This window comes from Pongo pygmaeus, chromosome 10 (genome assembly GCF_028885625.2).
Source record: "Pongo pygmaeus isolate AG05252 chromosome 10, NHGRI_mPonPyg2-v2.0_pri, whole genome shotgun sequence".
NCBI lineage: Eukaryota > Metazoa > Chordata > Mammalia > Primates > Hominidae > Pongo > Pongo pygmaeus.
In genome coordinates this window covers 53,330,726-53,344,700 of record NC_072383.2, presented here as the reverse complement: position 1 = coordinate 53,344,700, position 13,975 = coordinate 53,330,726, and the positions used below count along the sequence as shown (strand labels likewise).

The 13,975-nt window shown below is 37.4% G+C and overlaps 1 protein-coding gene across 2 annotated transcripts; it reads right to left on the bottom strand.

Moving 5' to 3' along the window:
* Nucleotides 1-2,337: 2,337 nt before the first annotated feature.
* LOC129010456 (olfactory receptor 6C4) lies at nucleotides 2,338-8,599 on the bottom strand. Of its 2 annotated transcripts, none has more exons than XM_054444691.1 (2): nucleotides 8,083-8,599; nucleotides 2,338-6,971 (listed from the first exon to the last, which is right to left on the bottom strand). In XM_054444691.1, exon 2 carries the CDS (start codon nucleotides 6,951-6,953, stop codon nucleotides 6,024-6,026), a length of 930 nt encoding a protein of 309 aa, XP_054300666.1. In that variant the 5' UTR covers nucleotides 6,954-6,971; nucleotides 8,083-8,599; the 3' UTR covers nucleotides 2,338-6,023. The 2 variants fall into 2 exon arrangements, with proteins under 2 accessions (XP_054300666.1, XP_054300665.1); XM_054444690.1 differs by having other exon boundaries at nucleotides 8,235-8,599.
* Nucleotides 8,600-13,975: the final 5,376 nt, after the last annotated feature.

The window sequence follows — 13,975 nt, the reverse complement described above, 5'->3', positions numbered from 1 at the left end:
GCAGCAACAACAACCAGAGCAAATAATCCTATTAAAAAGTGGGAAAAGGACATGAACAGACATTTTTCAAAAGATGACATACTAGTGGCCAAAAATCATGAAAAATGCTCATTGTCACTAATCAGATAAATAGAAAAACTAAAACCACAATGAGATGTCACCTTACACCAGTTGGAATGCCTATTATTAAAAAGACAAAAAATAACAGGTGTTGGTGAGGCTGTGGAGAAAAGGGGATACATACACTGTGACTGGGAATATAAATTAGTACAAGCGTGATAGAAAACAGTTTGGAGATTTCTGACAGAACTGAAAATAGAACTACCATTCAATCCAGCAACCCCATTACTAAGTATCTACCCAAAGGAAAGGAAATCATTATATGAAAAGATACCTGTACTTGTATGTTTATTGCAGCACTATTCACAATAGCAAAGATATGGAATCAACCTAAATGTCCATCAACGGATGATGGAATAAAGAAAAGTGATATATATCACAGCCATATATATATATATATAAACACAGCCATGAAAAAGAATGAAATCATGTCTTTGCAGCAAGATGGATGGACTAGAGGTCATTATCTTAGGTGAAACAAATCAGACACAGAAAGACAAACATCGCATGCTCTCACTTATAAGGGGAAGCTAAATAATGTATACACATGGATGTAGAGTGCAGAATAATGACAATGGAAACTCATAAGGGTGGGTGGCAGGAGGAGGGTGGATTAATTAAGGGGTACAGTGGATATCACTCTGGTGATGGATTCGTCAAAAGCCCTTACTTTACCTCTATGCAACATATCCATGTAACGAAATTACAATTGTACCCCATCGATTTATACACAAAGGTCAAAAATATACTTTATGTGTTTAATACAATTTATATTATTATTTTAATCTTTCCTATTATTTGCATCATACTTCTGTAGTTATTTCTGTTCTAATTTGTGTATTTCTTTTAAAAATTATTTTGAATTTGTTCTTTGTGTGGTGAGCCTTCTGAGGTGATCTTTTATTTTCCCATCACATTTAAATGTCTGATAATCTATTTTGCCATCACATTTAAATGTCTGATTTTAAAGGTGTATATTTCCTTTATTCTGTATGATATTTATGATATCTGTTAGTTGGTATCTTTCTATATTATAGAAAATATATTATTTCTTTCTTTTTTTCTTCTCTTTTTTCCTTTTCTTTTCACCCATGATTCTTATTGTCTCGATTTATTTTGGCATTTGCACTTGTCTTTTGGTACCTATCTATCTATATATCTATTGATCTATCATTTCTCCCTATTTAAACTTTTTATTGTTTTCTTTTGTCTTAATGGAGAGTTTATTAGACCTGACCTTCTAGCTCATTATTTCTGCTTTGGTTCTACCTGTTGTGGTATTGTTCTCATTTGTTTTATTCTTTATTTCTTTTATTATGTTTTTTATTTCTCTATTTCTCTTTTATAACCTATTGTGAATTTGGACACTTACTATGTTTTTAAACCTCATTATTTTATAATGTTTTGTCCTTAATTTTACCAGTATCTTTTATATCTTTTTGAAGAAATTATAATTATTCAAAATTTTTGATATTTCTGCTATAATTTTTTTATATCATATATTGTCCAGTATGTAGCTTTTTCCCCTCCAAGTAGATGTGTTCCTCAGATGAGTGGTTGCTTTAGCTTTAGAGCATGTGACTCCACTATAGCTTTGGCTATACTATCTAATGATATGTATGAAAAAACGCTTAAGCCCTGGTTTTTGACCTTCAACGTGAATTTAAATAAATGGGTAAATGTGATTTTCAGGCCAGAGAACCCAAGTCATTACAAACTGTCCTCAATCATCCTATGTTATACCTTACCTGGCTTCCTAAAAAATTCTCTGTTAAAGATATACAAAAGGCCAAGAAACATATTAAAAAAGTTCAATACCACGAATCATCAGGGATATGAGAATTAAAACCACAATGAGATACTACTATATTCCTGCAAGAATGGCCATTATCAAAAAGTCAAAAAGCAATAGATGTTGGTGTGGATGTGGGGAAAAGGGAAAGCCTATTGCTGCTGGTGGGAATGTAAATTAGTACAACCTCTATTGAAAACAGTATGGTGATTCCTTAAAGAGCTAAAAGTAAACCTACGATTTGATCCAGCAATCTCACTACTGGGTATTTACCCCAAGGAAAAGAAGTCATTATATGAAAAAGACACTGGCATATGTATGTTTATAGAAGCACAATTCACAATTGCAAAATTGTGGAACCAACCTACGTGCCCAATGACTAATGAATGGATAAAGAAAATGTGCTATATATACACCATGAAATACTACTCAGCCATGAAAAGAAACAACATTTTTTATTATTTTATTTTATCTTTTTTTTGAGACAGAATCTTGCTGTGTTGCCCAGCCTGAAGTACAGTGGCATAAACTCAGCTCACTACAACCTCTGCCTCCCTGGTTCAAGTAAGTCTCATACCTTAGCCTCCCAAGTAGCTGGAACTACAGGCACATGCCATCACGCCAGGCTAATTTTTGTATTTTTGGTAGAGACAGGGTTTTACCATGTTGGCCAGGCTGGTCTCGAACTCCTGACCTCAAGTGATCTGCCCACCTCAGCCTCCCAAATTTCTGGGATTACAGGCAAGAGCCACTGCACCTGGCCTGGAAAGGAATAAAAGAAAGTATTTTGCAGCAATTTGGATGGAGCTGGAAGTCGTTATTCTAAGTGAAGTAATACGGGAGTGGAAAACCAAAAACTATGTTCTCACTTATAAGTATGTTCTCACTTATAAGTGGGAGCTAAGCTATGAGTATGCAAACGCATACAGAGTGGTATAATGAACTTTAGAGACTCAGAGGGGGAATGATGGGAGGGGGCTAGGGATAAAAAACTACACCTTAGGTCCAATGTATACTACTTGGGTGACAGGTGCACTAAAATCTCAGAATTCACCACTATTTAATTCATTGATGTAACAAAAGGCCACTTGCATACCAAGTGATTCTTGTGCTTCAGCCTCCCCAGTAGCTGGAATTACAGGCATGCATCACCATGCCTGGCTGATTTTTGTATTTTTATTTGGTTGGTGCAAAAGTAATTGCAGTTTTTGCCATTACTTTTAGTAGCAAAAACCACAATTACTTTTGCATCAATGTAATAGTAGAAACGGGGTTTCACTGTGTTGACCAGGCTGTTCTTTAACTCCTGACCTCAAGTGATCCACCTGCCTCAGCCTCCCAAAGAGCTGGGATTAGAAGTGTGAGTCACTTATCCTGGCTGAAATAAAAAAAATTTAAAAATATATTTTATTGTTTTGAATTTTATGTAAAACTCTTTGCAAGAAATGATGCTGGAAGACTACCTCTTTAGAATTTTAATCCATACATCCACAAGCTCTGGCAGCTTTAAAGAGAGGCAATAGAAGAATGAATGCCCAAATGTAGCAGATTGGCTCTTACTCATTTTCGTAATCTCTTCACCCTAGCACTGGTATAATATTATTCTGAGAATGTTAGGCAGCTAAAGCTGTTTCTTTTAATTCTTGTCCACTTTGGTGACATGAGGAATAAAACTCACCATTTTATATATTTAGATACTGAATATTCTGGTAGCTCAGCACCAGACTCTGTGAAGTCATTCCTTTTGCTTATCTATGACTTGGATTACATTCCAAGTATGAATTAACATAAAGCCAGACTAGATGAACAGATTTAGAAGAATATGACTTGCTTTTTTTTGACAAGCTCATTTAGAAGGTGATACATTCTTTTCCATATTCATTTCCAAATGCTTATATGAAGAATGCTGAGTGAACTCTTGTCTAGTGATCTTAAACATTAACTTACACAAAGTACCTTCCTTCCTTGTCTCAGCATGTTAATACATCCCGTCTCCCCCATAGATATCTAGGGCAATGAAGTTGTTGCTAGCCCGGTTCTTATAACCTGCTGCCAAGTATTTTGATGGCTTTATCTGAAGTGTAGGTAAGATCTTTGCTGACCCAGCTACCCAGCATGCAGCTGGATGTGTGGAGAGTAGAAATATGCTGGCCTTGTGCAGATGGATTTCAAGTACAATGGCCAATATTTTTACTGTCCCTGCTATATTAAACCAATTTAATTGGTTCTTTCTAGTTAATTTAATACCTTCTTTCTAGTTAAGCTCCAGTTCCTTGAAAAAATATTGTTTATAATATAGTTATAATAGATGTCATTTATTAAACACAATAAATTCTGGCTGTCTTTTAATATTTTACATCTATTTTCTCACTGAATGCTCAAAACTATAAGATAGACACTATTATTGTAAACAATTTAGAGTTGACAGAGGTGAGCCTTAGACAGATCAAGTAACTAACACCAGGTAACTTTGGTAGAAAGTTGAAAATCTGGGATTTGAACTAAAGCCTGTGTTTTAAGCCACTATATGACATTGCTCCCACTGTACCATAGGTTCTCATAGAAATGTGGGTGTAGGGGAACTTAATGATTTAGATGTGGCTATTCAAGAAGACTCCTTGTTCTTGTAGTGCATTAAATTTGGAATATATTGAATATTATCACTAATCTCTAGCTAGCAACCAAAGAAAACAAGATACTCAAAATAGCAACAGCTTTACATAAAATACTTTTTTCAAAAATATTATACATTCTCCAATACCTTCTGTGGCTCTGATAATTTGCTCTCATAATCAGTTCAATCCAGCTTGTTCCTTAAATGCTTGAGAAGTACCTCATTCTACTCAACATATTACCACATGTGAAAATACCAGATTGTGTTCCACTTTTACCTCAAATAGTAACAAAGCTCCTGCAATTTGTTAAGATATTATTAAACTGTGTACAAATGCTCAGATTAAAAAAAAGTGCTTACTTCCATTGAAGTTGGACACTACCACTACCTATTCAAATTCAAGTTGTCATTGCCTTGAATCCATGTGTAAAGTTTTTGGTAGGGTAGTCTATTTCTAGTTGTTTTCCAAGACTCATAATTTGGAACATTCTAGATATAAGATTTCATTGACACTTTATATTCTTTTTCACTTTATAAAAAGGTCATCCATGGTTTATGTTACAAACAACAGCAAAAATTTGGGGGAAAGTTAAAGAAGTAGAGCCAGATAACAGAATTCTCTTTTCTAGTATCTCATAAAGTGAAACAAAAGGATGAAAATAAAATCATGATAGGAAGGAAAAAATCACCAGAAACTATCAAAGAGAGAGAAAACAGATCTCACACCATTAACTTAAAGTGTCACCTAAGAAAAGAAACAATAGATTTTTGTCTAGGAGAATGAAAGCCTTCTAAACTTGTCTCTAGAAACCTGTTTTAACCATAAACTAGAAAATGGACATATTAAGTTGAGAAAAATCTTAAGAATTTTCTCCTCATTTGGAGAAAAGTAGACTAAATGTATATTCTTTCATTTTCCTCTTATGAAAGGATGGAAGTTGCAATGGTTACATTTGAAATATAGATGAAAAAATGGAGGAGAATAAAAATTATTCACTCCTTGATGGAAACATAGTCTCCAGGGCTCCATGCTGAAGAACAATGCTGATACTACATTCTCCTCAAAACGATTCTGAAAATTTCTTGACTCATAAAACCCAACTAACTCAGTAGTTGTAATTACATACTTTTATGATCTGGTTTCCTTTTTCACTCTAAATTCTTATCCTCCTACTCCTCTAAATAAACAATCTGTTTTGCTTCTTAAATTTCAAATAATTTATGGAAAACAGAACTAATTCTTTCCAACTGTTCCTTTTCAGATCTCCATTCACTCTTCTCTAACAACAATTAAAACATTATTTTGTTTTTTTTGTAAATTTATTACATGAATTTACCATTTATATATCTTTCCTTGATTCTAGACTATAGTTTTCTTGAAATTAAGACATATACTTTTCCTATTTTTATCTTCAATGGCCAATTTAGCACTCGAAATATAGACATTCAATGCATATTTGTTAAGTGAAAATGTATTTTGAAGTGTAATCTCCTTTTTTAAAGTTTCACAATCTTTTTGACTGAGTCCTTGAAAGCTTGTTTCACTTGCTGATTTCTTAAAGTATATATGAAGGGATTCAGCAAGGGAGTAACCGAAGTAATGAGTACAGCTATTCCTTTGTTGAAAGCACCTCCTTCTTTTGCAGAAGGATTAATGTACATAAACATGCAGCTGCCATAAGAGAGGGAGATGACAATCATGTGGGAGGAACAAGTGGAAAAGGCCTTTGTCCTTTGCTGGGCAGAAGGGATCCTCAGAATAGTCCTGATAATGTATGTGTAAGAAAGTGTCACCAGCACCAGAGTAACCATGAGAGTCACAAAAGCCAAGAGGATGACCATCAGTTCTAAGAGGCTTGTGTCTGAGCAGGCAAGCTCCATGAGAGGCCCATAGTCACAGTAATAGTGATTCAGAATGTTGGAGACACAGAAATCTACCTGGCTCATCAGGATGATTGGTGGTAAGATTGCTAGGAATCCCCCCAACCAGGAGCAGAACACTAGTTGCATGCAGACTCTGCTGCTCATAATAGTCAGGTATTGCAAGGGTTTGCAGATGGCCACGTAACGATCATAAGACATGGACGCCAGGAGGTAAAACTCGGTAGCTCCAAGAAATATAGCAAAAAAATACTGAGTCAAGCAGCCAGCAAAGCTGATAACTTTATTTCCTGTTGTCATGCTGGTCAGAAATCTGGGAATAAAAATGGATGTGAAGGAAATTTCTAAGAAGGAGAAATTCCGGAGGAAGAAATACATGGGGGTCTGGAGGTGGGGGTCTAGTAAGGTGAGGATAATAATAGTCAGATTTCCTAGGACACTTAGCATGTAGGTGAGGAACAGAAAGATGAATATCATCACTTGGAGTTCAGGTTGATTTGTAAGGCCCAGTAGAATAAACTCACCAAAGATGGTTCTGTTTTTCATTGTTGACCTTTAGAAAACCTAAAGGCAAAAGGTGAGAATGATGAAAATTGAAGAGTTTCTTAGAGTAAGAGAGATAAAGCTTATTTTAATGAACAGAATCAGGTCATACATTGCTCACCATCCAGATGGCCCAAACCAGTGTCCCATTGGGCTACACTTGGCTCCATGCAAGCCCCATATCTTTTGTTTAAGTGACCTTTTTCATTTCTCAAGTTGATCTGTTCCTGGGCACTTAAGAAAACTTATTATAGAATAACTCATGATTTTTTTTTCAGAAAAATAGAAGTTTTTGAACCTGTTGTTTCCTTTCAAATGTTTATACAATCTTCACAAGTAGAGCACTTTCTCTTGACTGTATTATAAACTCTCCTAATTCTCTGCTTTTGGCACACATCTCTCTACCTCATTCTGTTTTCTGTGCTTTCCTGTTTCTTTCTTTCCTTTCTCTGCACTATTTGATGCTTCACTGGATATCTGCTATAGATCCTTATCTCCATTACTGTCCAAATCTCTGACATCCTTGTTTCAGAAACAAGTAGGAATTTCCCTACATAGGCAATGCTGAAGATCATCTCATTTTATATTGTGAGTCTTTTCCTCTACATGAACAAGGCTCAAGCATCAATATGTCATATTAATTTACATTTTACGTTTCTCTGCCACATTCAGAGTCTTCCAGGCACTGATTTGAGATATGTCTCTGAGAAGAGAAATTTTGGGAACTCTGTAAGCAGCATCATGGAATGGATTTTGCTCAGTCTTAGAGTCCCCAATGGCAACTAAGGATGACAGTTTATCATGACCCAAGCTCTCCTGTTTTCTATTCTTGTCTTACAGAAACCAGAAAAAGTTTTTGATAATAAGAGTTCTTTCTAGATAAAGTGGTAATTCTCAGAGAAGAAAAATATGGTGGTAGTATTGTGAGTGCATCTTTAGATTTTTCTGATTAAGGGGCAAATATAATATAAAGGGGTCCCTCTAATTTACATGCACATGGATTAGAAAAATTATGTTATTACAATCATTCTTGTCAACCTTCCCATCTTTCCATACAGGTTTTGGAGGTCTTAGATGATGTGAAACATTGACCTGGGTCTCCTGCAGCCCTCTTTTCCTTGTTTATACTAACCTGTGGTCTTTGGCAAGTACTGCATTTTCTTCCAGATTTTCACAATTGATTCATTTCATGATCCACATTTATAGAATGATAAAATCAGTGACTTTAAAAACATATGATGCTCATACCTTTGACAATCTGAATGACTATAGTATACTGTTTACCTTGTTGTTCCTAAGAGGTAAATCAAAGATGAGATGTGCCATGTGAATCTTTGAGTAGTATAAATTTTAACATATTTTCTATTGGCTTCCATCCACATTTTACCTTTCTCTTAATAGAAGTATCCAAACTCGTGGAACTTAACCAGAAAAAAGAGCATATTATTTTCCATTCTAAGAATCCAATCCAGAATCAAATCATAGTTCCTGAGAGACACAGACCTTCACATATGTAATAAAAAAGAAAAACAAAGCCCATAGAAGTTATTGAATCAGAAGAAAATACTTTGAGAGTCAGAAAATTTCTTAAAATTTATGTTCTAAGAGAGATTATGTTGAAGTTCTTAGATGGCAGAAGATGGGCATCTTTGCAGCTTCTGTGTTAGCTAGAGCAACACAGGTTTTATCTGCTCTTTTTAGAGCAGGCACATGGGATCAATTTCCTGAAGAAGCTAAAGAAGCCCTGTGGACCCAAGTTAAAAAGGGGCTAATGAACCTCAGTTGCTGGCAATTTTGAGAACAAACTGCAAACATATGACTGAGAAGAGAGGTTCCAGAGAGACCATTGAGATAAAGGTTCCATGAGAGAATCTGCCACAGCCATGAAGTTTGTGGAGAAATGTAGAGCAATGGAGGGACACTCCCTGGGGATGGGTGTGCCTGGCCTTGTCATTGTTTCTATTATCTCTCCTTTAATGACCCGGTTTGGCCAGTGCTCCAACATGATATAAATGAATGACAACTCACAGTAAATCACCATAACCTGAATGCTGTGGTATCCTCCATGAATCTCCCATGTCTAAATTACCAAATTACTGACTCCATCAAACCAACAGCTGGAAAATAGTTTGCTGTTGACATATTTTGCTAATATGTTCAATTCAATGCATAGTTCAAACAGCCTCTCAGAAGCAATCAGCCTTCACTTTTGAAAGAAATATACTTTCACTCACTTCCCCATGGGATATCTCAACAGGTCTACCAGCACACAGTCATTGAATGCAAGATCTTTTTTTTTTTTTTTCCTAAACCAGTATCTGTTTATTAGTGTTTGTTTTATTTTATTTTATTTTTTAAATTTTTAAATTATTATTACACTTTAAGTTTTAAGGTACATGTACACAATGTGCAGGTTTGTTACATATGTATACATGTGCCATGTTGGTGTGCTGCACCCATTAACTCGTCATTTAGCATTAAGTATATCTCCTAATGCTATCCCTCCCCCTTCCCCCCACCCCACAACAGTCCCCGGAGTGTGATGTTCTTCCTGTGTCCATGTGTTCTCATTGTTCAATTCCCACCTGTGAGAGAGAACATGCAATGTTTGGTTTTTTGTCCTTGTGATAGTTTGCTGAGAATGATGGTTTCCAGTTTCATCCATGTCCCTAGAAAGGACATGAACTCTTCATTTTTTATGGCTGCATAGTATTCCATGGTGTATATGTGCCACATTTTCTTAATCCAGTCTATCATTGTTGGACATTTGGCTTGGTTCCAAGTCTTTGCTATTGTGAATAGTGCCACAATAAACAAACGTGTGCATGTGTCTTTATAGCAGCATGATTTATAATCCTTTGGGTATATACCCAGTAATGGGATGGCTGGGTCAAATGGTATTTCTAGTTCTAGATCCCTGAGGAATCGCTACACCGACTTCCACAATGGTTGGACTAGTTTACAGTCCCACCAACAGTGTAAAAGTGTTCCTATTTCTCCACATCTTCTCCAGCACCTGTTGTTTCCTGACTTTTTAATGATTGCCATTCTAACTGGTGTGGGATGGTATCTCATTGTGGTTTTGGTTTGCATTTCTCTGATGGCCAGTGATGATGAGCATTTTTCATGTGTTTTTTGGCTGCATAAATGTCTTCTTTTGAGAAGTGTCTGTTCATATCCTTCACCCACTTTTTGATGGGGTTGTTTGTTTTTGTCTTGTAAATTTGTTGGAGTTCATTGTAGATTCTGGATATTAGCCCTTTATCAGATAAGTAGGTTGCAAAAATTTTCTCCCATTTTGTAAGATGCATGTTCACTCTGATGGTAGTTTCTTTTGCTGTGCAGAAGCTCTTTAGTTTAATTAGATCCCATTTGTCAATTTTGACTTGTGTTGTCATTGCTTTTGGTGTTTTAGACATGAAGTCCTTGCCCATGCCTATGTGCTGAATGGTATTGCCTAGGTTTTCTTCTAGGGTTTTTATGGTTTTAGGTCTAACATGTAAGTCTTTAATCCATCTTGAATTAATTTTTGAATAAGGTATAAGGAAGGGATCCAGTTTCAGCTTTCTACTTACGGCTAGCCAGTTTTCCCAACACCATTTATTAAATAGGGAATCCTTTCCGCATTTCTTGTTTTTGTCAGGTTTGTCAAAGATCAGATGGTTGTAGATATGTGGCATTATTTCTGACGGCTCTGTTCTGTTCCATTGATCTATATCTCTGTTTTGGTACCAGTACCATGCTGTTTTGGTTACTGTAGCCTTGTAGTACAGTTTGAATTCAGGTAGCGTGATGCCTCCAGCTTTGTTCTTTTGGCTTAGGATTGACTTGGGATTGCAGGCTCTTTTTTGGTTCCATATGAACTTTAAAGTAGTTATTTCCAATTCTGTGAAGAAAGTCATTGGTAGCTTGGTGGGGATGGCATTGAATCTATAAATTACCTTGGGCAGTATGGCCATTTTCACAATACTGATTCTTCCTACCCATGAGCATGGAATGTTCTTCCATTTGTTTGTATCCTCTTTTATTTCATTGAGCAGTGGTTTGCAGTTCTCCTTGAAGAGGTCCTTCACATCTGTTCTTTAATTTTGATGTTAGGGTGTCAATTTTAGATCTTTCCTGCTTTCTCTTGTGGGCATTTAGTGCTACAAATTTCCCTCTACACACTGCTTTGAATGTGTCCCAGATATTCTGGTATGTTGTGTCTTTGTTCTTGTTGGTTTCAAAGAACATCTTTATTTCTGCCTTCATTTCATTATGTACCCAGTAGTCATTCAGGAGCAGGTTGCTCAGTTTCCATGTAGTGGAGTGGTTTTGAGTGAGTTTCTTAGTCCTGAGCTCTAGTTCGATTGCACTGTGGTCTGAGAGACAGTTTGTTATAATTTCTTTTCTTTTACATTTGCTGAGGAGTGCTTTACTTCCAACTATGTGGTCAATTTTGGAATAGGTGTGGTGTGGTGCTGAAAAAAATGTATATTCTGTTGATTTTGGGTGGAGAGTTCTGTAGATGTTTATTAGGTCTGCTTGGTGCAGAGCTGAGTTCAATTCCTGGGTATCCTCGTTAACTTTCTGTCTTGTTGATCTGTCTTATGTTGACAGTGGGGTGTTAAAGCCTCCCATTATTATTGTGTGGGAGTCTAAGTCTCTTTGTAGGCCACTCAGGACTTGCTTTATGAATCTGGGTGCTCCTGTATTGGGTGCATATATATTTAGGATAGTTAGTTTTCTTGTTGAATTCATCCCTTTACCATTATGTAATGGCCTTCTTTGTCTCTTTTGATCTTTGTTGGTTTAAAGTCTGTTTTATCACATACTAGGATTGCAACCCCTGCCTTTTTTTGTTTTCAATTTGCTTGGTAGATCTTCCTCCATCCCTTTATTTTGAGCCTCTGTGTGTCTCTGCATGTGAGATGGGTTTCCTGAATACAGCACCCTGATGGGTCTTGACTCTTTATCCAATTTGCCAGTCTGTGTCTTTTAATTGGAGCATTTAGCCCATTTACATTTAAAGTTAATATTGTTATGTATGTATTTGGTCCTGTCATTTTGATGTTAGCTGGTTATTTTGCTCAGTAGTTGATGCAGTTTCTTCCTAGCCTTGATGGTCTTTACATTTTGACATGTTTTTTCAGTGGCTGGTACCAGTTGTTCCTTTCCATGTTTAGTGCTTCCTTCAGAGCTCTTTTAGGGCAGGCCTGGTTGTGACAAAATCTCTCAGCATTTGCTTGTCTGTAAAGTATTTTATTTCACCTTCACTTATGAAGCTTAGTTTGGCTGGATATGAAATTCTGGGTTGAAAACTCTTTTCTTTAAGAATGTTGAATGTTGGCCCCCACTCTCTTCTGGCTTGTAGAGTTTCTGCTGAGAGATCTGCTGTTAGTCTGATGGGCTTCCCTTTGTGGGTAACCCAACTTTTCTCTCTGGCTGCCCTTAACATTTTTTCCTTCATTTCAACTTTGGTGAATCTGACAATTATGTGTCTTGGAGTTGCTCTTCTCGAGGAGTATCTTTGTGGTGTTCTCTGTATTTCCTGAATCTGAATGTTGGCCTGCCTTGCTAGATTGGGGAAGTTCTCCTGGATAATATCCTGCAGAGTGTTTTCCAACTTGTTTCCATTCTCCCCGTCATTTTCAGGTACACCAATCAGATGTAGATTTGGTCTTTTCACATAGTCCCATATTTCTTGGAGGCTTTGCTCGTTTCTTTTTATTCTTTTTTCTCTAAACTTCCCTTCTCACTTCATTTCATTCATTTTGTCTTCCATCACTGATACCCTTTCTTCTAGTTGATTGCATCAGCTCCTGAGGCTTCTGCATTCTTCACATAGTCCTCAAGCCTTGGCTTTCAGCTCCATCAGCTCCTTTAAGGACTTCTCTGCATTAATTATTCTAGCTATCCATTTGTTTAATTTTTTTTCAAAGTTTTTTAACTTCTTTGCCATTGGTTTGAATTTCCTCCTGTAGCTCAGAGTAGTTTGATCATCTGAAGCCTTCTTCTCTCAGCTCATCAAAGTCACTTTCTGTCCAGCTTTGTTCCATTGCTCATGAAGAGCTGCATTCCTTTGGAGGTGGAGAGGCACTCTGCTTTTTAGAGTTTCCAGTTTTTGTGCTCTGTTTTTTCCCCATCTTTGTGGTTTTATCTACTTTTGGTCTTTGATGATGATGATGTACAGAAGGGTTTTTGGTGTGGATGTCCTTTCTGTTTGTTAGTTTTCCTTCTAACAGTCAATACCCTCAGCTGCAGGTCTGTTGTAGTTTGCTGGAGGTCCACTCCAGACCCTGTTTGCCTGGTTATCAGTAGTGGAGGCTGCAGAACAGTGGATATTGGTGAACAGCAAATGTTGCTGCCTGATCATTCCTCTGGAAGTTTTGTCTCAGAGGAGTACCCGGCTGTGTGAGGTGTCAGTCTGCCCCTACTGGGGGGTACCTCCCAGTTAGGCTGCTTGGGGGTCAAAGACCCACTTGAGGAGGCAGTCTGCCTGTTCTCAGATCTCCAGCTACGTGCTTGGAGAACCACTACTCTCTTCAAAGCTGTCAGATGGACATTTAAGTCTGCAGAGTTTACTGCTGTCTTTTTGTTTGTCTGTGCCTTGCCTTCAGAGGTGGAGCCTACAGAGGCAGGCAGGCTTCCTTGAGCTGTGGTGGGCTCCACCCAGTTCGAGCTTCCTGGCTGCTTTGTTTGCCTAATCAAGCCTGGGCAATGGCAGAGGCCCCTCCCCCAGCCTCATTGCCCACTTGCAGTTTGATCTCAGACTGCTGTGCTAGCAATCAGCAAGACTCCGTGGGCATAGGACCCTCTGAGCCAGGTGCAGGATATAATCTCCTGGTGTGCCATTTTTTCAGCCCATTGGAAAATCTCAGTATTAGGGTGGGAGTGACCCAATTTTCCAGGTGCCATCTGTCACCCCTTTCTTTGACTAGGAAAGGGAACTCCCTGACCCCTTGCACTTCCTGAGTGAGGCAATGACCTGCTTCGGCTCATGCACGGTGTGCTGCACCCACTGTCCTGCACCCACTGTCTGGCAC